The sequence below is a fragment of the Lissotriton helveticus genome, chromosome 3_1 (assembly GCF_964261635.1).
Source record: "Lissotriton helveticus chromosome 3_1, aLisHel1.1, whole genome shotgun sequence".
Lineage (NCBI taxonomy): Eukaryota > Metazoa > Chordata > Amphibia > Caudata > Salamandridae > Lissotriton > Lissotriton helveticus.
The window spans coordinates 2,077,116,943-2,077,140,974 of NC_136061.1; the positions used below are offsets into that span (position 1 = coordinate 2,077,116,943).

General features: G+C 44.9%; 1 protein-coding gene across 6 annotated transcripts in view; it reads left to right on the forward strand.

Moving 5' to 3' along the window:
• Positions 1-24,032, forward strand: part of POLG (DNA polymerase gamma, catalytic subunit) — a 575,771-nt gene that overhangs the window by 412,387 nt on the left and 139,352 nt on the right. For all 6 annotated transcript variants that reach the window (XM_078683205.1, XM_078683206.1, XM_078683203.1 and 3 more), the window contains exons 15-18: positions 10,569-10,622; positions 11,789-11,906; positions 13,572-13,707; positions 15,211-15,457. In XM_078683205.1, the coding sequence (XP_078539331.1) occupies positions 10,569-10,622; positions 11,789-11,906; positions 13,572-13,707; positions 15,211-15,457 (555 nt within the window). The remainder of the gene's footprint in view (positions 1-10,568; positions 10,623-11,788; positions 11,907-13,571; positions 13,708-15,210; positions 15,458-24,032) is intronic.

The following is a 24,032-nucleotide window of genomic DNA, read 5'->3' on the forward strand; positions in this document are numbered from 1 at the left end:
GATTCATGGAAATGCTATCTTGTCTTCTCCATTGAGTTGGGCACCAGACAGGGTTGCCTACTCACTATGGAGACTCTGACCCATGTTTTTTAGAGCAGATGATGAAATGTGTGGCTTTCGGTGAGATGCAAAGATACAAGATTGCTTACAATAGGACATTCTCCATGCATTATACTGGATCTGGAAAATATTGAGCAGTGACGTTCTATCAGTAGGTGGCGCCGAACTGCTCTTAGTCTGCGTAATCTGTGCCAGATGTGACATGTGCGGTGCCTATATAGGTGCCACCACAGTGGACTGACCTCAGTTCCTTTCTTTCCACACCATCAGTGTTGACCCAAAAAAGCTTCCTCATTCATTTTATTTTACACCTTTTTGACATATTGTAAACCTTTTAGTGTCTTTTTGCTACAGTTCCCTAAGAAACATGTGTGTTCAAAACCCGGTGGAACCTGTCACAGGCAAATGTCCGTGACAGACCACACGTGGTTTGCTTCTGGTGCCTGGAGCTGGACACGACTCCAGTGCCTGCCCCGACTGCCCTACAATCATCTCAAAAGCAATAAGCAATGTGGGAGCAGGCAATATTAGAACATTAGACGACTCAGCATCGCTCTAAGTCCCAGTCGCATTGAAGGTCGCTGGCCCCTTCTCAGAATCATTCCTGTCAATCATTATTAAGGTCGAAGTCATCATCGGGTAAGCCTACAAAAAAAAGAAGGCTAAGAAATGGAAGTGCTGTTCGACTTCGCCGAGCTAGTTCAAGTCATCGGATGAAGTGTGGGAACGACGTCACAAGTCTAGGCCCCACTCTCGTCTGTCCCCCATGGAGCTTGAGTCCACTTTGTGCATACTCTGAATTTGCTGTAGCTGGAGCAGCCCCTGCCCAACTCAAGGAGTTCTATGAGGCCATGCACCTCATCTTTGGGTGGCTGGACCCCTCTGGAACACAGTCTGGCTTCACAGGTTCAGGAGGTGCCCTGACTGGGTTACTGCTGGCGGGTTTGTCATTAGTACCTGTCGGGCCCTCTTGATCGGTTTCTGGGTCCGGACCAACTGCAGTTGTGAATCCATCACCTTTGCTAGTGTGTGGTCAAGTAACGCCATTCCCGGCGATGCCAACCCCAAAGTTATTCCCGACTATGAAATTGAGCCAGACCATGTCGTCCGATGTGGATTCTGGCGCCAGCTGGACCACGACCTTCCGGGTCAGACAGTGCCTCCTTTTCTTGACAGGTCCTATGAGGAGTATGGCTGGGGTGGATATGAGGATCTTTACAGCTACCCTGAGCCTCTAGAGGAACCTAAGGTTGAAGACAGCTGGTATGAGGACCTGGCAGATGAGTGGTCTGGACACCTCACCAGACCCAGGCATGGTCTCTCACTGTGTGTGTATGGAGGTAGGAGCCTCCTTTGCTATGGTGGTGCAGAGGTCAGCTGAGATCCTTGACCTCGCACTGTTCTCAGGATAAATCGAGACCAGTGTCTTGACGGAGGTGCTTTGGACTGGGGTGTACCACACAGAACCCTTTCTACACATCAACTAAGCTGTCTCTGACGTCCTGCTCGGGGCCAAGCCCTGCAGTGTACTTGTGTGCACATGACACTCGCACACCCTTAACCACTCTGGGCTTGGGGACCCAGTTTTCCTCATCCAGCACCCCAACACTGAGAGACTGGTGGTGCAGGCCTCCACCTCTAAGGTTAAATCCAGCATGTTCCCTACCATCCAACATGATAGGGAATCCAAGGAGCTGGATACATTTGAGAAGAGTATTTTCTCTTCCGCCAGCCTTCCACTGCGGTGGGTGAACACCACATGCCTCACGAGCCAATATAGTAACACAGTGTGGGAATCCATTGCGCAGGTTCTGCCCATAGTCTCAGAGGAAGCCCGAGCTATCCAAATCTGGCTTATTGCTGATGGCAGGGATGCAGCCGAGTTTACAGTAAGATGCAGGATCGGCGCGAAAGACTCACTGGGTAGGGCCAGTGCTTCATCAGTGGTGTTTTTAGCTACACCTGGTTGAAATAAACTGGCTTGTCCAGGGATATCTAGGCTTCCATTATAGACAGCCTTTCGGTGGCAAGGCTGATTTTGAACATGAATGCTTCAAGGAGAGTAGGGTCACCGCCCTGTCGTTGGGACCTCACTATGGCCACGAACCAGCCAGACCCTCCTTTACACTCCTTCTGTGGCAACAGTAGGGGCTATCAGCCCGTGTCCTTTCCAACCCAGACTCCATGGCCAACAGGCTTCACAACCTTTTTTTTACCGGTGATGACACTCCCACAAATCTCATGGATCTAAAAGCCAACGATTGGCCCAGTCCGCCAGCCCCCTGGCAGCCGCTGCTTCCAAGCCTCTTTAGTATGCCCTCACACCAACACAGGCACCCAGTTGGTGGCAGGATCAGGCACCACCTGCCGCAATGGCTCACCATAACTTTGGTGCTTCACATTATTCAACAAAATTATGCCCTTCCTTTTACAGAATCCCTTACTTTGCTGCACAGTCCTCAGATTGGCTGACTGAGGACCATCTTTCCATATTACACCAGGAATTGCAAACTCTTTTGGCCAAAGGAGCAATCGAGGGGATGCCACTATTTGAAGGCTTCCAACGTTTGTGGAATGCTACACGGGACCGTTTGATAAATGCTACGCTGAAAGTAGAAAGAATATGTAACAATCTAAAATCTAATCCCTTCCTATGAGGGCCTCTAATCTAAAAAATAAAGTTGACTTCAGTGTACCCTTGAAGAGACCCTTTTCACATAGACATACAGCATAGACTACAAATTACCGACCAAGGAGTAAAATAATCTCACAACATCCATTTATGTCCTGAAGAGGGTATCACTGACATATTGCAACGAACACGGAAACGTCGACGTATAACTCATTCTTCCTTTTAGTTATTGTTAAATTTAATTACTTTGAGTGTAGAGTCCTATGCCTAGGATCAATTCAATTTTCGATTACGGGGAGATGGGTATTTATACATTGATAATGAGCATATTTCTATTGGTAATTAATTTTTTCGTCTGTTATCAATATATGTGAGAACTGTTTGGTTTTGAACTACTGTTTCATACATTTTTGTATATAAATCAGATTATTTTTGATACACCTTATTTACTGAAGGAATCATTCAAGTCTTGATATAAATGATTTGTGGTGTCTTATATTATCACTTGTTATAAATGGAAGTCTCTAGTTGGCAATGGTCTGCATCTCTGTCCATGTAGGGACCCTTCTTTCTAGTCAGGGTAAGGGGGATACACTTTTAAAATAACTCCTGATCACCCCCTTGGTAGCTTGGCATGAGCAGACAGTCTTATCTCAGAAGCAGTTTGTAAAGCATGTGTGCAGACATACAGTAATACAGTGAAAGCACTACAAATGGACACCACAACAGTTTAGAAAAAGAAGTAATCTTTAACCCAAACAAGCCCAAAACGACAAAAATCCACAATACAGCACTTAAAATGTAATTCTTAGAAGGTAATAACAGTTCTGTCCATAGCAACAAACTATAGATGCACACTTTCAACACAAAGTACCTTGGATGCCTCACAATCATAAACAAAAACAGCTGAAAGGAAGGTGATGCGTCCGTTCCTTATGGCCAAGGGAGGTGATGTGTCGGTTCCTTACTTCAGAGGAGGTTATGCGTCGGTTCATTACTCAATCGCAAGGGAGGTGATGCGTTGGTTCCCGACTGAAGGGTAGGTGATGCGTCGGTTTCTTACTGTGTGAGTAGGTGATGTGTCGGTTTCTTACTGCGGCCCGGCGTTCTTGTAGACTTGGCGCCCCGGTGCGATGCATGGGGATTGGGGAAGCATTGGTTCTTGATGCGCCGAAATGGCGTTGCATTGGTCTCTCCAGCCTCAGTTCCACAATGCATTGGTTCTTTCAGCTGCACAACAGGGCCTGCATCGGAATCGGTGCAATAATCTCGGACTTCGTAGATCGGTGTACAGGATACAGTGTGCTGTGATTTCTCCAGCCACGGCCAGGCTCTGCATCAGTGCGGATGCATCATGCTTCTCTTGGTTGCATCTATTTTCCCGCTCCCGACAACAGGAATAACCTGCAACACAGCAACAGGCACCGCTTGGCAGGTCAGAACTCCCAGCAAGGAAGTTCAGGGAATCTGGTGTGTTAAGTCTTTGTGTCCCTGAGATTTCAGAACAGGAGGCAAGCTCTACTTCAAGCCCTTGAGGATCTTCTTCAAGCCGGATACATAGCACACAGCAGTCTTAATACTCTCCTTGGCAGAAACAGCCACTGCAGGCCAACCGCAGACAGCACGCAGCAAAGGAGCAGTACTCCTCCTTCAGTTTTCCCAGCTCTTCTCCTTTGCAGAGGTTCCTCTTGAGCCCAAAAGTATTCTAAAGTTCTGGGGTCTGAGCCCCAATATTTATACAGCATTTCATGTTGTTCTCTTGTGGCAGAGAGGCTCTGTGCTCATCCAAAACCAGTTCTGTCCTCTCTGGTCCAGCTTCCCAGCAGGAGGTGGAAACAGCATTGTGTAAAGCAGACCAGACCCATTCAGGTGCAAGGAAATCTCCTCCTCTTACTCTATATGTAGCACATGTCTATTCAGCCCAGCTCTGACTCATCCAGGAAAGGCGGGACCCACCTCAACCCCCCCAGTGGCTGTCTACAGTGAATGCACATCCCAACCCCTGTCACTCCAAAGCCAGACAATCAATCCGCAAACCAGCAGAGGCATGCAGGATAGCTGCGCAAGAAAATACCTGCTTTCTAAAAGTGGTATGTTCAAACCCCTAATATAAATATCATCTTTACTAAAAGAGGCAATTTATATTGAGTTCAGACATACTAAACTTCAGCTTTCTATCTTGTCTCAATGGGAAGTTATACGTATAAGATGTTATATATAAACTCCCATTCTATCCTATGGGACAGAAAGCCTTTCAGTGGTGAAAGACAAAATACACTGTATTTCACTATAAGGGCATGTAACATACATCAGTATATGTCCTACCTTTCACATACACGGCACCCTCCCCACTGGGGTACCTTGGGGTGACTCACATGTAAGAAAAGGGTAGGTTAGGGCCTGGCAAGTGGGTGCACTTGCCAGGTCGGCATGGCCTTAGAGACTGCGCACAGACACTGCAGTGGCAGGTCTGTGACCCCTTTGAAGGGCCGTTTGTGTGAGTGGCCCAATCACTGCTGCATACCCACTAGCAGCATTTGACTTGCAGGCCCATGGCATACACAGTGCACTGTACTAGGGACTTAGTACTAAGTCAAACAAGCCAATTATGGAAACACCAATCCATATTCACATCAGAGTACTTGCACGTTGCACTGCTCAGCAGTGGCAAAGTGACAAAAGCATCTAGACCAGCAAAAACGAAATTCAGCTTACAGCAAAAACACAGGAAGCAGAGGCAAACATACATGGGAAAACCTGACCATGGATGGCAGGTCTAACATCACTCAAGAACAAATATATGCCAAATCCTTTAAGAAAAATATTTTGTAAATAAATCCCTTGTAAGCTACTTTACCTGTTTAACTATTAGATAGTCATGAGTTTTATGACCACTACTTTTTGTTGCCCAGGAAGGATGAAGGCCTTTCAATGCCTTCCTGAGGAAGGAGTAACTCAAGATTCTTATGCTTGCTCCAGGTCCTGTCTGTGTTTGACCCTGGAGACTAGTTGTAGAGTTGGTTCTGCAGGATGCCTATTTTCACTCAGGCCCGTCGGTGTTATCGGTGGTTCACGGTGGAACAGGGTAATTTTCAGTTCCCGTTCTCCTCTTTGGTCTCACCACTGCCCCTCGCGTTTTCATCAAGGTGATGGTGATTGTTGCAGCACATCTGCGGATGTCTAGGGCTCCAGTCTTCCCCTACCTTGAAGACTGTACGCTGAAGGAGGGGTCACTCAAGGCAGTCGTCACTCACCTCCTCCTAAATTCGCTGGGGTTCACTATTGACTTACTGAAGTCATACCCAACTCCTCCTCAGATGCTCCCTTTCATTCTAGCTATTCTAAACAGAGTGAAATTCTGAGACTATCCTCCGGAACGGAGAGTCCATGGCATTTGAGTTATGATCCCAATGTTTCAACCTCTGTCCCAGATTTAAGAGAGATTGACTCTGAGACTGCTGGGTCTTATGGCCTCCTGCATCCCGCTGGTGAAATTCGCTTGATGGCATATGTATGCTCTGTAGTGGGATCTGAAGTCCCAGTGGGCACAGAATCTGGGGAATCTGCCCAACCTTGTCCAGATTTCAAAGGAGACTGCAAAAGGTTAAAGGACTTAGATTGAGTCAGTGCTGACCCCTCTTCCTTCCCCACCTACATCGCTCATGGGCTGGAAACGCCATCTTGGAAAGGTGGAGATCAGAGTTCTCAGCTCCACATTAGTCTTCTGGAGCTGAGGGTGATTCGCTTGGCATTGAAAACTTTCCTGCATTAATGACAGGAAAGCTGGTTCAGGTGTTCCCGGACAACACTACCACAGTACAAAGTGGGGTCATGGACTTTTGTCATAAGACTCTGCACCTCTGGACATGGCTAGAACGCCAGGGCATTTTCCTGGTTGTGCAACACCAAGAGGGGTCTCTAAACTCCAGGACTGACAAACTCAGCCGTTGATGCCTTGCAGATCACAAATAGCGACTGCATATGGAGGTTGCTCCAGATCTCATTCAGGACTGGGGAGAACTTTGGCTAGATTTATTTGTCACCGCCAAGAAAGCACAATGTCAGGGCTTCGGCACATTGGAGTTTCTAAAGCTGCTTTTGCTCTGAGACGCATTCCAACTAGACTAGAATACGGTACTCCTATATGACATTCTGCTGATAACTCTCCTTCCCCTGTGTTCTCAACATGAACAGAACCAACAAGGCCCAAGTTATCCTGGTGGCTCTGGATTGGGCAAGGAGAGTATGGTATCCAGAACTCCTGAGACGGCCATCTGTACTCTGAATAGGCTGCTGTCTCCTGTCACAGTAACAGGACGGGTTCTGCACTCGAATCTGTGCACACTCCACCTCCATGCATAGATTGAGTGGATCTCCTGTTACAGTAACAGGACGGGTTCTACACTCGAACCTGTGCACACTCCATCTCCATGCATAGAGATTGAGTGGCAACAGTTTGGGGTATTCAACCTCACTCCTGAGGTCTGTAATGTCATTTTGGCAGCAAAGTGTCCATCAACAAAGACGTATACGTCTGCCGTTTGAACAATTTTATGGCTTGGTGAGCTAACAAACATATTGATCTACTGTCTGGCCCATTGTCTGAAGTGTTGTTGTTCATTGTGTCTTTAGCTCAACAAGGCCTTTTAAGGAGTATCTTTTGCCCATATCTGCTTTCTTGCAGCTGCTGGATCAACCCTCCTTGTTTAAGTCATCTTTTGTGACACATTTCCTGAAAGGCCTGCAACATATGTTCCCTCCCAAGCCTTTCCTTGAGCCCCAGTGGGGCCTTAGCTTAGTTTTGACCTAACTGATGTGTTCATCCTTTGAACCCATGCATAGTTGTCTTCTCTGACTCCTGACACTCAAGACCGTTTTCTTGGTTACCACCACATCTGCCAGGCAGGTCAGTGAGTTACAGGCTGTGTCTGTTCAACCTCCATACACCAGTTTCTTCCCAGATAAACTGGTTCACCGCACCCATGCCTCTTTCTTACCAAATGTGGTGACATTTTTCCATGTCAGCCAAAGCCTCAGACTGCTGACATTTTCCACTCCGCTACACCTCTCCAAGGAGGAGGAAGAGAGACTCCACACCTGGACCCGAAAAGAACTCTGTCTTTGTCTCCCGATCACACCAAAGAGCATTGGGTAGATAATCAGCTCCTTGCGGGATTCACTGGTACAAAGAAAGGAAAAGCAGTGTAGAACCAGGCCATTTCCAGGTGGATTGTACTCTGCATTAAGATCTGCTACGCACATGCCAAGAAGCAACCTCCTGAGGGCTTCTGGGCTTATTCTACCAGAACCAAAGCTACGACCACTGTGTTAGGTCAAGGAGTCCCCGTCCTGGACATCTGTCGGCCGTCTCTGCACACGTTCACTAAACACTTCTGCTTTGTTCGTAATGGGCGATTTGCCCGTCGGTCCTCCAGGACTTTTTAGATGGAGTTAGCTTACTGACCCACCTCCGGGAGTAGCTTTGGTATCTATTCTAAGGGTAGGAGTCTGCGGCTGGAACTCTATCAGAAGAACAAGATGAGCAAGTTATTTACTTTTGGCAATGCCTTATCTGGTAAAGACTCTATCTATCTGCAGATTCCATTACCAAACTTCCTATCCTCTTTGTTCTGCGTACTGAATTTCTGCACCTGCAAATGCCCATAGTTCAGGCACAGTAGTCACAGCACCGTGGCATGGCAGCGTGCTTCTGGCATGGAAACAGTCACAAAGAAAATGAGGGCAGCTCGCATGGGTAACGCTGATATAGACACTGCGCATTTCACATCCAGCACTGTTCAAGATTTTCCAGATCAAGTGTGACGCCTGGGGAATATATATTAAAATAAGGAGTCTGAGGCTAGAATTAGATAGAATCTCTACCAGATAAGGCATTATTACTGAAGGTAAATAACTTGTTCAACTGGATGATTCAACAAGCATTCTACTATCTTGGACCCCTCGGAGGACAATTTTCATTTGAACTTAAGTCCTTGGGGATTTATGCCTGTAGACCTCTCTTTCATCACATATTTGATTTTATACCTATCTTTCTTTCCTGTAATATGCATTTTTGCCATTCACTCCTACTTGGTTAACTGATGTCTTCCATGACCTGGCAGCTGATTGTTTATTATTGTGTGTCTGTATTGTCTTATCATAAGTGAAAGCAAACATGATTGTTAAATAAAATAGTTCAATTCAATTTTTAGTTTTCGGAGTTTTATATAGCGTGAACTTGACCCGAAGGAATTGGGTATCAGAGAGCCTTACATAGCACCAGTTGTGTCACATGAGGACACATTCATTTTTGTTAGGCGCGGGGAGAGTACGTGATTTGCCCAGAATCACAGGATGTTCAGCTTCATTGCCGAGACTCGAACCCAGTTCCCCAGATTCGAGGTTGACCGCCCTAGCCAGCCGTTAGGCCAACTCCTGGATATAATCGACTACCCTTTCATGCAGTGATTTAGTGGAAAGAAGTACATTTTGTTTACAAAAAGTGAAAACCCTGGCACACTAACGCCGGGGTTTTCGCTTTTTGTATACATTGAACTAGTCACTGTGTGCCTTGTGTCTAATGATACTCTGGGTAGTGGGGTATCTTACCCTGATTGGCACCTATTAGACTTTTGGTGTCTAATACACCTAAGTGATATATTATCCAAATGTACCAGTGTCTGACAATTTTTCTTTGAAGTGCGACAGTATAACCACCACTACCTTGTGTGGCCCTCTAAGTACATTTTGTTCTACTACCTAATTTTATGTTAGCATTAGTTGTAAAAGCAGAATGCACAGGATCAAATAAATGTTTTAACATTTTTTTTTTTTACATTTCCCGTTTATTATAGGAATTGCCCAATGTGTGTTCTTCAGAATATACAGTGCAAGTCGTGTGTGTGACTTGGTTGAGGATACCTGAAGACTTTTGGCTTTCTGGGGTTGAAAACGAAGCATGTAAATCGGTTCTGTAGAATTATTCCATCAATATTTCCCCAACTGAATTTGATATTTTGTGCTTAAAACCTCGAGTCGAGGGGGTAGTGATGGAGGAACGTTTATTTAGCGGATGGCATTTTGGATAGGATTTTGTACAAAGGTAACTGAGAATGTCGTACAAAAACATTATATAAAATATTATTGATAAAACAAATTACTGTAGGAGGGAGTGGGTGATTTGGCTGTGATCACATTCCTAAAAGTAAGTACTGAAAGAGGTAATAGGGCAGTCCATTGATGTAGCCGCAGTCTTAGTCGTTGTGTTGAGGCGAGAATCTCAAGTTGTTAAAGAGAATTCTTGAGCGTTGTTATGAAGGCATTCTGAGCGGTCATTGGGAAGGCTTTGCAAGGAAAGAAAGAGTTTTGTGCGATGAGGAGGCTTTGGGTGAACAATCAGATGGGAGTGATTGGCTATGCTGAATGAAATAGTCTACACCGAGTTGTGCAAGGCCATGGGCAGCTTTGAATACTGGGTCATTCATTTGTAATTTGTGAGTAAGGCTGCAAGGTCGAGGCTGGGTGAGCACGGGGCAGGGCGGATGTTTCCTGAGCATATATGGTGAATCTTGGGACTTATTCTTGGGCTTGAAATGGGTATTTAGGAGTCTCTCGTAGGAGGCTGTTTTGGGAGTCATGCAACCTTAAAGATTGTGTTAATTCTGGCAAATGCTTCATTTTTATTCAGACAAGTTATACAGCATCTGTTCGAGGTAAAACATCCCTATGATTTAACCACTGAGCGATTTTTACTTTTCCATCAAACTGTAATTAGCAATATTGTTAAATACAACACACGCCGTTTGCAGTGTTATCAATATAACAAGTACTACCCTGGCTGTCCAGCTGATGATCTGATATTGTTGTATTGTTACAGTTCCCAGATGGTGGTGTTGCTGAAGAAAGGCGAACTTCCCCGAACGGTAACCAGGTAGAGTCATGCCAACATATTGTAGCATTGGTCATAGCAAACGCTCTTTTATCCAACTAAGATTTGTTTGTCACTACATACTATACATTTTCTATATTCTATTTTAATGCTCAAATATAATAACCACCACCATCCTAAAGCTGGTCAGCTCTTCCTAAAGCGTATGCACATTTACTAATACTGAGCCAACTCACCTTCTGTTTGTTGCAGCTTTTCTAGTGCCTGCTATGTTAGACAGAACTGCACAGGATGCCCTGATTTCAAAAGAGCAGTGGAATTTACAAGTGGGTGCAATTCGCTATACAAGATGCATGTAACGTAACACTATAAGGCATCTTCAAGGTGTTGAAAATCTGTTTTAGCAGCAAGAATATGGGAGTAAAACAACTGTTGTTAGACTGCTGTCTTGGATATGCTGCGTTCCAGTTACTATAGATGTGCAGTCGGAGTACTGTAGTGAACAGCGGATTTGAATGAAGGATGGAGCCCGCAGGTGGGGGAATAGAGGGTTTTTACTGGACAGCGCATCTCTCCATTCCATGTTAATGATCCACTAGAAATATATGCTTTACTGGTACCAGACTGTTATATTTAAGTTGGTCTGACTTCACCATAGTTTTATGTATAGTGCGCTGAAACCATTGTGTTGCATTTTAGGTATGTACAAATAAATGGCACTATTGACAACTAGTGTTGTCACTTGCACTGACCTATTGAGAATCAACGCAGGTACTCCCTATCCACCAGTACCAGTATTGAACGAGTCTCTCTGGAGCTGGTCAGTTTGTGATCACTGTACTGAACTAGTCTTTGAGCATGTACACAGATGAAGTACACTACCTGAAGTCTATCGGAATGATCCCGTAGTCAACCGTACTTTGAGTCTATTCATTTCAGCTAGTGCTACAACTACGTCTGTGGTACGTTGCCTCTGATTTCTCATGAAGTTAACCTCTTTAGTCCATACACTTTTCCCGGAGCAAAGTTTCACAGATCTATCATTTATTTTAGTGCATTCTTTACGCCGTTCAAGAACTTTGTTTGACAGATTTCTGATCAAGCCTCCAGAAAATATATGACTAAGAAAATTTGTATTTTTAAATGGGTCACCAATGAGTAAAAACAAAATGTGTTTGTATTATTAAGTTTTTTGACTTGCGTTCTAGGCATCCAGACTATGATGAAGAAAATAAATATGGCGCCATCTTGCCACAGGTTGTCACTGCTGGAACTATCACACGTCGGGCTGTAGAGCCGACCTGGTTAACGGCGAGCAACGCTAGAGTAAGAGACTATACTCACCCTGTACCCAAAGCCAATGAAATATGCTTTTCTCTTCTGTGAATTCACCTCTATGGTCCAGGGCAGTTTGTACTTCAGAAAATGTGTAGAAAAACATTCCCCACCAAACCCCCCTGGTAGAACGCTTGTAATGTAAAGTGTACTGGTAGGTCCTATTGTAGCATCAAGGATTGAATTACCCACATGCCTATTGAAGAGACATTATTATTTTTATTTGCGTTCAGGATCGCTCTGTCATCCATATGTGTTGGGTTATTCTGCATTTCTGCGCTGTGTACTTGTTTGATTTCTCCATTCATTTAATTCTAAGCTGCCTCTTGGGGTAAAGCACCGAAAGCATGATATTTTAGCAGAGGTCTTTCTTGTAACTATGTCATGCTTTTTCAGTCTAGCTTTCCATTTAATTCCCCACTCCACCAACATCAATAACTGTACATGTGCTTATTTTTACAATGTTTATATGTAAAGAAGCTTAAGACCCACAGGGGTTCATGCGCTATCAGGGTATAACCACTTATAAGCATAAACCAAATTGTTTTTCAGCATGTTCCATGTTGTATTTTTTTGTTCTTTCAATTTCAAAATATTCAGTGATAAGAATAAGTAAGAAATGTTTTTCAACTAAACAGTGTCCATGGAAAGATTTTCTAAACACCAGACTATGGTTTGTACTAATTTGGTTGACACCTGTAAAGGAAAGTCTTGATTTTAATAAAGAGACAGAGGCAAAATGGTATGCTTTATCTTTTCTTTCTTTAGTACACTTTGTTAAGATAACTACAGTTCGTGTGAATCCTTGAGAGAAAAATGTAACTACTGGTAAAGTTGTTACAACTACCAGTCAAAAGTCTGCTAAGCATATAGGAACCTCCTTTGTGGAGATTAAATTATCTATTCTGCTAATGAAGCTAGACTGAACATAAAGCTAAAAAATTAAGTAGTCGTAACAGTTGGTTTATCGCCATGGCCCAAGACCACTGTTTTGCATAGTACCTTTTTCTGGGCCAAACTTATTCAGTAATGATCTCAAACAGATGTGGCATTAGACATTGATGCCCCAATATAGACTTGTTCAATCTGGCTTTTACCACTATGTCAAATGGTCATAGACAAAGCCTATAAGCAGCTTCAGCGGCTTGAATTCAACAAAGCCCTATCTTTCCCAAGGAGTAAGCAAAACTTGCTAGAATTACCGAAACATAATCACAGTATATGAAACCACTAATGAAAGAAAATAGTCCTATATTGTGGACAGACTTCAGAAGAGGGAATATGGAAGGGTATTTTCCTATCAATAATTTACGGGTTTATTGTTAAAGTAAGAAGAGTAAAAAACCTCTGGTCTTGTCACAAAATCTACACTTCAGTGGACCAGGATCAGTTTTGAGGGCATCACAAAAATGCTATGTAGAATTATGAATATTTGTACCATGTTGTTGTCTTGTTTGAAGTCTGGTGATTCTTCGCTCTAAAATGCCCTAAAGCCACTGTAAAAGAAGAGGATTATGTTTCTTAATCAAAATAATAACAAGCGATTGATGAGTCTGGAATGGATCAACGCTCTCTGCAAGTTATTATCGCTTACACATCTTAATTATTTTTGAGAAATTGAATTGAATCACAGCATTTATTGCTTATTTTCCTAAGGTCGACCGAGTAGGCAGTGAACTGAAAGCGATGGTTCAGGCACCTCCGGGCTACAACCTGATTGGTGCAGATGTCGATTCCCAGGAGTTGTGGATAGCAGCGATACTCGGAGAGGCTAATTTTACTGGAATTCACGGTGAGAGAAGATCTGGTGACCTTAAAATTCACACAGGTTAAATAGTACCTCACAGGCTACAATCCACTTTGTGGTATGCTGATGTGGAATTCACAAGGATGTACATCTGGAGCTGAACTTCTCTATGAACAAGTTTCACAGATAAATACATTTCCCTTTTGTATGGCAATTGTAGCTACATGATTAAGCGTATCATTCTCCGTTAAATAAACATGGAAGGGTATCCATGGAGCAAGCCTTGTGTGCCACAGTTACTCCCTGTACTACTTCCCATCAACCTTCACCCTAGTGAGAACCAGCCAGCATGAGTCCACTGGGTGGCGTTTGTACTCCACTCTCTCCAACACCGCAGACTTTAACAGTTGTATCCTGTAGTGTGAAATCAGGATGACTGGCAAATTTTCGCCAGGGTTGAGGCACAAAAGAGCATGTGTGCCTAATGAAATGGTTTGAAGTCAGTGAACTGCTTTCTGTGGAGTTATTCTAGTGTTTAAAGATGGGGATGTAGACGAAGGTTTGTCCAAAGCCAGGCTCAGTTGAGCCACAGAAAATTTCAGTCTAGCTTATTCTGATTTTTGGGAGGAAAGGCCAGTTAAATGTAATCCAAGATGTCCAGACAGGGCCCTATTTTGTAAGTATTGTGAGTAAATAGAAACAGAGGGAGGACACATTAAAGAAAGTATGGACAGTGAAAGACTCTTTTGAATATTCGCTGTAGCTCGAAAGAGAAGATTGCTTCGGATGACACTCTTAGATTGTAGAGCTGTCAAAGAAGCGCACCCACACCTATTCTTCACAAAGAACAGTTGTATTGAAGTTGGAGCATCTGAAACAAGGGTGGATAGTTATACTTAAAACAATATGGCGTGTGGGGTCTTCATAGAACACTATGATGTGATGGAGAGGAGGGTTGCAGATATGCAATTGGGATGGTACAGAAGAGTAAACTACAGTTTGAAATGCAAATGACAGGTTTGCATGTCGCATATTCACACAGCATTATACACGTTTATATCATGAGGCACAGAGTGAGCGAGAGTGGCAGAGTGAGTACTAAGGTAGGATTTGCTGCCTTCCAAAAGCACCTTTGTGGGACAGCCTTAGTGGGTAGTTTGTGTGCGTTATGTGGGCCCTGCTGTCTGGATGCCTCCTCCTGAGACATTACAGACCTGGCTAAATACTCTTTCAAAAAATGTTTACTTCAAGTTGGCTTGTCCCTAAGGTGTGTCCTCCTCCCAAGTGTTCTGCTATTTTTCCCATACATTAAAAATAGACACTGGGAGGTGAAAATAGTAGACATTGGCTTCGTTGTGGCTCTGGTATTGTTAGCTTCTGGGTTCTTTTCATTAGCCTGCCAGCTCCCTGCCCCCCCCCCCCCCCCCCATCCTCCCCCACCTATCCCTCATTGACATTTTGTAAGCAAAAGAAAGCCAAGTTCTAATCCAACAATGCTATTTGTATTTTGGTAAATTAGCTTTCCCCTCATTTTTCTCTCATTTGAAGGCTGCACTGCTTTCGGCTGGATGACACTCCAGGGCAAAAAAAGCAGTGGCACAGACCTGCACAGCAAAACTGCCGCCACCGTTGGGATCAGCCGAGAGCACGCCAAAGTGTTCAACTACGGGCGCATTTATGGAGCGGGCACGCCCTTCGCAGAGCGTCTTCTAATGCAGTTTAACCATCGTCTAACGCAGGAGCAGGCTGGCGAGAAAGCCAGGCAGATGTATGCTGTGACCAAAGGGATCAGGCGGTAAGTGGTGATTGGGACTGTGTGTTCCTTGTACAGCTGCAGCCATGATCCTCGCCATGGCAGGTTTAGATCAGGAAAGTGGAGTTCCATCACTGACAATCCTTGCAGAGGACACTTTGTAGGCAGTACACTACTACGACAGCTGTGGAGGAAGTGATCAGAACTTAATATTTCCTTACTTTGGGAAGTAAGAAGCCACTTCCTGAGTATTAAGTGGAAACTGGTGCATCTGTTGGATCTTGATGCTCTATCATGCTTGAGTACAGGGTGATTCAAGGGCGCGGCTCCTTTAACAAGCAGTGCTTGGAGGCCTTGGTGCTTGAGGGCATCACAGAGAATGGTGCCACACCCACGGAGGTGAAACAAAAAAGAGTGCAGTTTTTGATTTGTTTCATCTGTGGTTTATTGTGTCCATCATAGAAAATTCCCTGGACTTTAGTCCCCTGTTTTTCACGAAGTTTGCTTTGGCGTTCAGTGTTCTCCTCCGGCATGCTGCTACGTCATCCTAGGTGGGGTGGCACTTATGCAAAAACCTTGCTACGAGTTTTAGGAAATCAGGACGGGTTGTTGGTGTTATGATCCTTAAAAAGTTACAGTTCAGGGACTTGGACCAATTAAAAAATGGCAGTGAATGAACCATGCGTCTTTAATCACAATGGTCAATACTAACTTGAAATGTCGAAGTCACTTATTTCGTTTATTTACATTTTATAGTTGTTTTTATATTGCCCTCATGCTATTTGTGGCTGCTGAAAAGCAATGTGTGTGCTCGCGGGAAAGATGTTTCACTAACAATACATACATAATAATAAATGAACATATTAAAACACGAAAGATTAAAAAAGACCATCCGTGTTTAATGTTCCGAATTCTTTCTTAATCTTCCGTGTTTTAGTCTCTTGTTAATTAATTTGTGTGTATATATTGCTAGTGTTCTTTAAAGTAAATAATAAATGAATCATATTTTTGTATATCCGTTATTTTTGTCAATCCTTTTCACAGCAGGCACATGATTGTGATTTTATCAGATGGTTTTAAGTAATTTCTGGCCCAAGGGCATTTTTCTTCCCCTTGGTTTTGAGGTGTAACTTTATTTTCTGTGTAAGAACTCTGTACAATTTGACTATTGTCTGTCTTGGCAGGATACCCTCTACAGATTTCATTACAGTAATTGATATAGGAAATCACCACAACTAGAACAAGGTTGATTGTTCGTGGTAGGAATAGCAAGTGCAGAATTTCTCGTGGGCTAGAGAGGTTTTATAGACTTGTGAAACTATTAGCCTGTGGTGTCAGTGACATTTACGCATCCAGGGTGACGTATTAATGGAAGGGGGGCTGTTAAATGAGTGATGGGGTGGGTTGTCTGAGCTTATTGAACAAGTTACTTAGTTTGGTAACTCCTTATCAGTCAGAGACCCTATCTAGCTGCATATTCCTTACCTGAGAATTATCCCCAGGGATCAGGCTGGATTTGGAATTATTTCGGGAGTAAAACCCATGTGCGCAGGTAAATGGTGTTGTTCGACTCCGAGTGGTGTCATGGGTGTTATCCGCGCTGGAATTGATGTGCGCGGTGCCTAGTAGGTGCTCGGTGCCTAGTTAGGTGCTATCTCAGCATGCTGACATTCAAAACCCATCTCTTTCCCTCTTTGTAGGTCTCGTCTCTCGTTTCAGATGGCTGTGTTATGGTTCTAGCGCCGGGACGCCCCGTTGCTGGGGCAGCTGTTTGCGCTTTACAAAACAGATAACATAACATAACATAACATTACTTTCCACGCCAGGAGCGCAGAACCATGAAGAATACTGACCATTGGTATGGACAAATGGGGCCCTGAAACGGAAACAGCCTTGATCCTAGAAATCTGTTCGCAGTGCAGGGAGGATGGTTCAGTAATACATCTGAGGCTTGATAGTCTTTACCAGATAAGGCGGCACTGAAGTTAAGTAACTTGTGCATCTGATAGAGGCTTCGAGCTGCAGATTCCTAACTTTAGAATAGATTCCCATGCAGGACTTCCCTAGAGGTGGGTCTACGAAACAGACTCACACTAAAAAGTCCTTCAGGACTGAAAGGGCAAAGTTGCTTCTTGGCCAGCACGTAGCAGATTTTAATGCAGAGTCTAATCTATCAGAAAATAGTGTGTTTCTATACAGCCTTCCTCTTCTAGGCCCCAACATGCCTCAAGAAGAGTTGGTATCCCACCCAGAACTCTTTGTGTGGTCAAGGTAGAACAACAACACTCTATTTGGGTCCATTTGATGGAGCCGCACCTTTTCCTTAGAGGAATGTGGCGGAGCACAAAATGTCTGCAGTGTGATGGACTGGCCTACATGAAAAAGAATTGCAGAAACTTTCGACAGAAAGCTCTAGTGCAAAGAACCAGTTTGTCTGAGAAGTTGGTTAGGCACAAGGCTTAGATAACAAGGCCTTGAGCTCACTGACCCTCCGGGCAGATGTTAACGCCACTAGGAAAGCCCTTTTGATGGCAAGAAGCCTGAGAGGACAGTTGTGTAGTGGCTCAAAAAGAGCGCACATCAGAAGTGTGAGAAATAGATTAAGGTCCTGCTGAGGCATTATAAAGGGAGAAGATGGAAAGATATGTTGAATAGCTTTCAAAAACCTATTTACAACAGGGGATTGTAACAGGGATGGCCGATCTAGCAACCGCAGAAAAGCTGAGATGGCAGAAAGATAACCCTTTAAGATGCCCAAAGCAGAAGTCTGCTAGGCAAGAGAAAGAAGAAATAGTAGGACCTTAAATAGCGGAGAAGAAATAGGCTCAACTTGCTCCAACAGCAGTTTATACCACCTTGGTGGAGGGATGCCTGGCTGCCAAGATAACTTTGCAGACTTCGGACTGAATGTCGAAAGCTGTCAATTGTCGCCACTCAATCTCCATGAATGAAAGCAGAGCGTTGACAGGTTTGGGTGGAGAACCTGCTGCTGTGATAGATGATCGTCCCGAAAAGGCAACCTGATCCGTGCACCGCTGGCCATGGTCAATGGCTTGGGATACCAAACTTTCCCCTGCCCAGTCCAGAGCCACAAGGATGACTTGGGCCCGGTCATTCCTGATGTTCTTGAGAACTCTGGACAGAAGTGGTATGGGCGGAAATGTGTACAGGAGGCCTGAGCTCTACTAGAGATGAAAAGCGTCTTCATGCGAGAGCTGCCTTGGAAACTCCAGCATGCAGAACTGCTGACATTAAGCGTTCTTGGCGGGGGCGAACAGATCTAACCAAGGCTCTCCCCACTGCCTAAAGAGACCTTAGATGGAGATCTCATTTGTGATCCCCTAGGCATCTGCAGCTGAGTTTGTCCGACCTGGCATTTATAGAGCCCACCAGGTATTGAACGACCAGGGATATGTCCTGAAATTCCAGCCATATCCAGAGACATAGGGCCTCTTGACAAAGGGTTATGACCCCATCCGCCCTGTTTGTTGCAGTACCACATGTCGGTGGTGTAGTCTGTAAACACCTGCACTAGCCTTCCATTAATGGAGGGTAGAAGGCTTTCAATACCAGCCGGATTGGTTGGAGCTCCAGTAGGTTGATGTTGAGTCTGGATTCCACCATAAACCAAAGGCCTCTGATCTCCACCTCTCCCACACGGCTGCCACATCCCAGGAGTGATGCATCTGTCACTACTGTCAGATGTAGTTGGAGAAAGTTGAGCGGTTTGTTAACCACTGCAGATCTTTTGCAATTCCTTCCGAGAGCTGCGCCCACTGGAACTTCAGGTGCCACTGCAGAACCTGCATATGCCAGCGGGCATGTGTCACAAGCATGATGCAGAAGGCCATGAGGTCCAGCTGCCTCAGTCAGTCTTACCAAAACCAGGACAGAGGCTGAAACATTGGTATCGTAGCCTTATTATCCTATCTTGGGCTCGCCGTTCTGGAGGATAAGCCCAAAACTGCACTGTGTCCAAAACAGCTCAGATAAAAGGGAGCTTTTGAGGGGTAGTTGCGTATGATTTTGGGATGTTGACAGTGAACCCCAGTGAGTGTAGGAGGTCTGCTATAGTCTGCAGGTGGGAGACAAATGCCTGGGGCAAGCCCGCCTTCAAAAGCCAGTCATCGAGATAAGGGAACACTGCTACCCCTTATCTCCGCAGATGAGCTGCAACCACTGCTGTCATCTTGATGAACACTCGATGGGCAATGGTAAGGCCAAAAGGGAGCATGGAGAATTGAAAATACTTTTGTCCTGAACCGCAGGTAACACCTGTGGGCATGCAATACATGATTTCGTCCCGCCACCCTCTCCCCACGACTCCTACTTTGTGAATGGGCAATTGCCCTTCACCGATCTTGATTGGTGAAACCCACTCTTTCCTGTCCGGACAGTATCCCCCAGCTCAATGGTCATTTCACCCACGCTAATGCTCCAACCTTGTTATCCAAAGATCAAGGAATACCGCTAGTCCCAATTGATCAACTCCTTCCCCAGGAACCACTCTCCATCACCTTGGACCCCAAGTGCTTACACCAAGTCCCCCTTTCTCCGCAAGCTTTACCCCATTCAGACTTGGTTACGCGCCTGGAGGAGATATCTCTCCAGCTGCACCTCCTCACTACTGAACTACATGACCTGAAAGCCCTCTCAAAGGATCTTCTCCCCGCGATCAGCTCCTTCCTCACCTCTGCGAACCTGCCCAGAGCCTCCCCTAGTGTGAGTGAACACATGGACCAGTTTTTAGCCCCCATCCCTATTTAGCAAACCATTCCCTTAGCCAACGCGCCCTCCCGTCCCAGAAGATGTGAGACCTACCTGGCACCCAATTATCTCATTGACCTTCACAACTCTTACTCTACTAGGTCCAAATCCAACATGATCTAGCCAAGCCAAATACAAACCATCCATGCTAAACAATACAGAGAACCTCCACACAATCTTAGAGTCATCAGTAAAGACAACCTCAAGAAAGTGAACGTCATCCAGCCTCCTTCCCACACTACTCCACCACGACTTAAATGTGTTTTAGTCAATTGTAGGTCAGCCAGTAAACACGCCTCCGACATCTTCGACCTCATCCAACACAATGATATAGACATTATCATCCTCACTGAAACCTGGCTAAATCCTGCCTCCGCTCCTATCCTAGTCCCACTAGTACCTCCTACTCATGACAAAATGAAGCTAGGCAGAGCTCGGAAGCTGTGGGGTGGCCTACCGTGTATTCATAGGAACACACTCGATTTCTCACTTGGAGTACTCTTCGCCCTCCACCTGTGAATACCTTTGTCTCAGCATCTCAAGTAATAACCTGCCGGTCTGCAAACTTCACACTTTCTATCTAAAAACTCCCCTTCATCGAGCAACTAATGGAAGTCATCGTTGGCAATGTCGACTCAGCCGTGTCCCGAATCTTCTTTGGTGGCTTCGACCTTCACTGGTCTAACCCTAATGACCGTGCGCTAACTTGCCTTAAAGCATTTCTGAATGAGCATGAGCTGATTCAGCACTGTGACCAACCAACTCACATTAAAGGAAAAACTCTAGACCTCATAATCTCGAAAGGGCAGTCCATCACATTGGATACCATTTCCCCTTGCGATTGATCCGACCACCACAGCATCCTCTTTTATATTAATAGGAAGGTTTCAGTGAGGAAGGCTCAACCAACAAAATCAAAGATCTGGAAAAGGGACCTCAGATCAATAAACGCACTTGAACTAGCAGCCCACTGTAAATCTGCCCTCTCCTCCCAAGCTGACTTGACCGAGCTTCAGTTACTCACTGACTCCTACAACTCGACCATCTCCAACATCATGGACGACTTCGCACTGCTCCAACAAAAAATTGCTTCACTAAAAATATCCAAACCTTGGTACAGCGATAACTTAAACACGGAGCGCCGCAAGCTTAGGGCAGTTCAACGTTCCTGGAGAGCCAAACCCTCCTTGGAACAACTAAAACTCCTTAGAGACGTTAGAAACTTCTACAGCAAACAAATCAAGAGCGCTAAGGCAGACTATTTCAGTAACCAACTTGATCAAGCTGCAAAACGCCCCAAGAAACTTTTTGAGTTGGTCAAACAGCAAGCCGTGGTAGGCCCAAATCACTCTGACTCCGGAGGCAGACCACCTTCCTGTGATGATCTTGCTGCTTTCTTCACTGAGAAATCAAGACTCATCACCATTGAACTTGCCTCTAAGAAGGCTCTACTGCCATCCCCCAGGTCCACACCACTCCTTGACCTCTCAGAAAAGCGCAAACCTATCAGCCTGAACACTAAGAACAATGCTTCATGGGGCACCCGTACCCCATCAACAAGATTCTTCAGAACATCAATCCATCTAACCACTTCAGTGACCCACTGCCACCGACCATCTACAAAGAAATCAAGAATGTACTCATCCCCACCTGTACAAGGATCATAAACGCTTCTCTATCACAAGGCGCGATCCCGGAGTGCCTAAAAGCAGCTCAAGTGTCCCCTATACTAAAAAAAATAACGCAGATAAATCTGACCTCAACAATTTCCGCCCCATCTCCAACATCCCTACTCTAGCCAAACTACTTGAAACATGTGTACAATCCCAACTCTGTGCTCACATAGAGAATGTCTAACTCCTAGACCAACATCAATCCGGTTTTCGGAAGGGGCACAGTACTGAATCGGCTCTCATGCACGTTATGGATGACATCTTAAAAATGCTGGGCCTAAATGATTCCTGCCTTCTAATCCTCCTTGGCCTTTCATCCGCATTGGAATGACGACAATCTCCTGTCCATTTTGAAGAACAGAATGGGTTTCTCTTGTCGGGTGCTACAATGGTTCTCGTCCTTTCTTCACCACAGATCACAAAGATAAAGGCAAACCACTCCCTCTCCCAGCCCTCTCCAGTACTCATGGGTGTCCCCCAAGGGTCCGCCCTATCTCTTATCCTTTTCAACCTTTTCTTGGAACCACTAGCAAACTCTCTTAATTCCACAAACATTCTCTTCCATATGTACGCGGATGACACACAACTTTTATTGAAAATCTCCTCCCCAGACAACATCATCTCACTCAACACGACCCTAAATGCTGTGCAAAATTGGTTAACGGAGAACCATCTACCGCTCAACACCTCTAAAACGGAATTCTCGCCCCCGAATCACATCCCCAAGCTAGACCTTTGGCTGAATCACCTCACTGCCTTCAACTGCACCCCTCTCATCATAGACTCAGCCAAATCTCTCGGAAGCACCCTGGACAAGCACCTGAATATGAAAAATCATATCAGCAATGTGTGTAAGGGAGCTAATCACTTGATGAGGACACTTAGAAATATCCAGCCATTCCTTCCACAAAAGGACTTCAAGCAGGTGGTACAAGCACTGGTCCTGCTGAGGCTAGACTACGGCAGTGCTACGCTCTGTGGCCTTCCCAAATACACTCTGGCTCCATTAAGGGCATCACTGAACGCTGCAGCTAGACTGGTCACAGGTACCAAACGAAATTAGCACATATCCCCAATTCTTAAAGCTCTTAAATGGTTGCCATACGAAGCTCGAATTCAGCAAAAGATTGCCGTTCTGACGCACAAAGCCCTACATTTCAAAACTCCCAGGTACTTAGCGCAAAGGCTTGAATTATCCTGTGGGGGAAGAGTCTCAAGAAGCGCCATCACTCTCCTCCTGAAACCACCCATCCTTAGGAAAAAGAGAACCTGTCTCCGAGCCTTGGCTGGCGCTTCCCCAAGGATATGGAGCTCTCTCCCACTGGAAGTATGCAGAATCTCTTCAATGACTGCTTTCAAACTGGAAGCCAAAATATTCCTAATGAACACATTTTTACCTTAATTTGGGCGAGGATCAACTGCTCGAAATGATTGATCCTACATCCACTGTACCTTCATGATATGCTGCTCTTCTGTACTGCATTGTGTGCCCCCCTTGCAGCCTGCTATTTTCTTGCTTATTGTATCTCTCTCCTTCATTCATTTGTCTGGGAATCATGCGATTATTCATGTTGTGTATTCCTACTTGTTTATGATATTGGATCTATGCTCTTCTTTTCCTCATGGTTTGCCCCCTTTGGAGCTTGCCATATACCTGTTTTTTGCATCACTCTCCCTGATTTATTTGTCTGGGAATTATGCAATTATTCCTGCTTTGTATTCTTACTTGATGCTCGATATTGGATTTATGTCATTCCTTCCATTCTTTGTAAAGCACTCTGATATCCTTCGGTATCTTGTTCGCGCTATATAAAACTTTATAAATAAATAAATTTGGAAATATTCGTCCTGCAAGTCCAACGCTACCAACCAGTCTCCCGAGACAAGGGCAGCAGAATTTGAGCTAACGTGAGCATTTTGAATTTCTCCATTATTAGGAAGAAATCGAAAGGATGCATGTCTAGGATAGGACGAAGGCTGCCGTCCTTTTTGGGCACTGTAAAATAGTAGGAATAACAACCACGATCTATTTCTGGCATCTCTACCCTCTCTATGGCTCTGTTGGCCAAGAGAGTCGCTACTTCCTGCTGAGTAAGGACAGATGGTCCTCCATCAGCCTGTCACAAGTAGGTGGAATGGGTGGAGCGGTAGTCATGAAGGAGAGGGCGTAGCCCCTT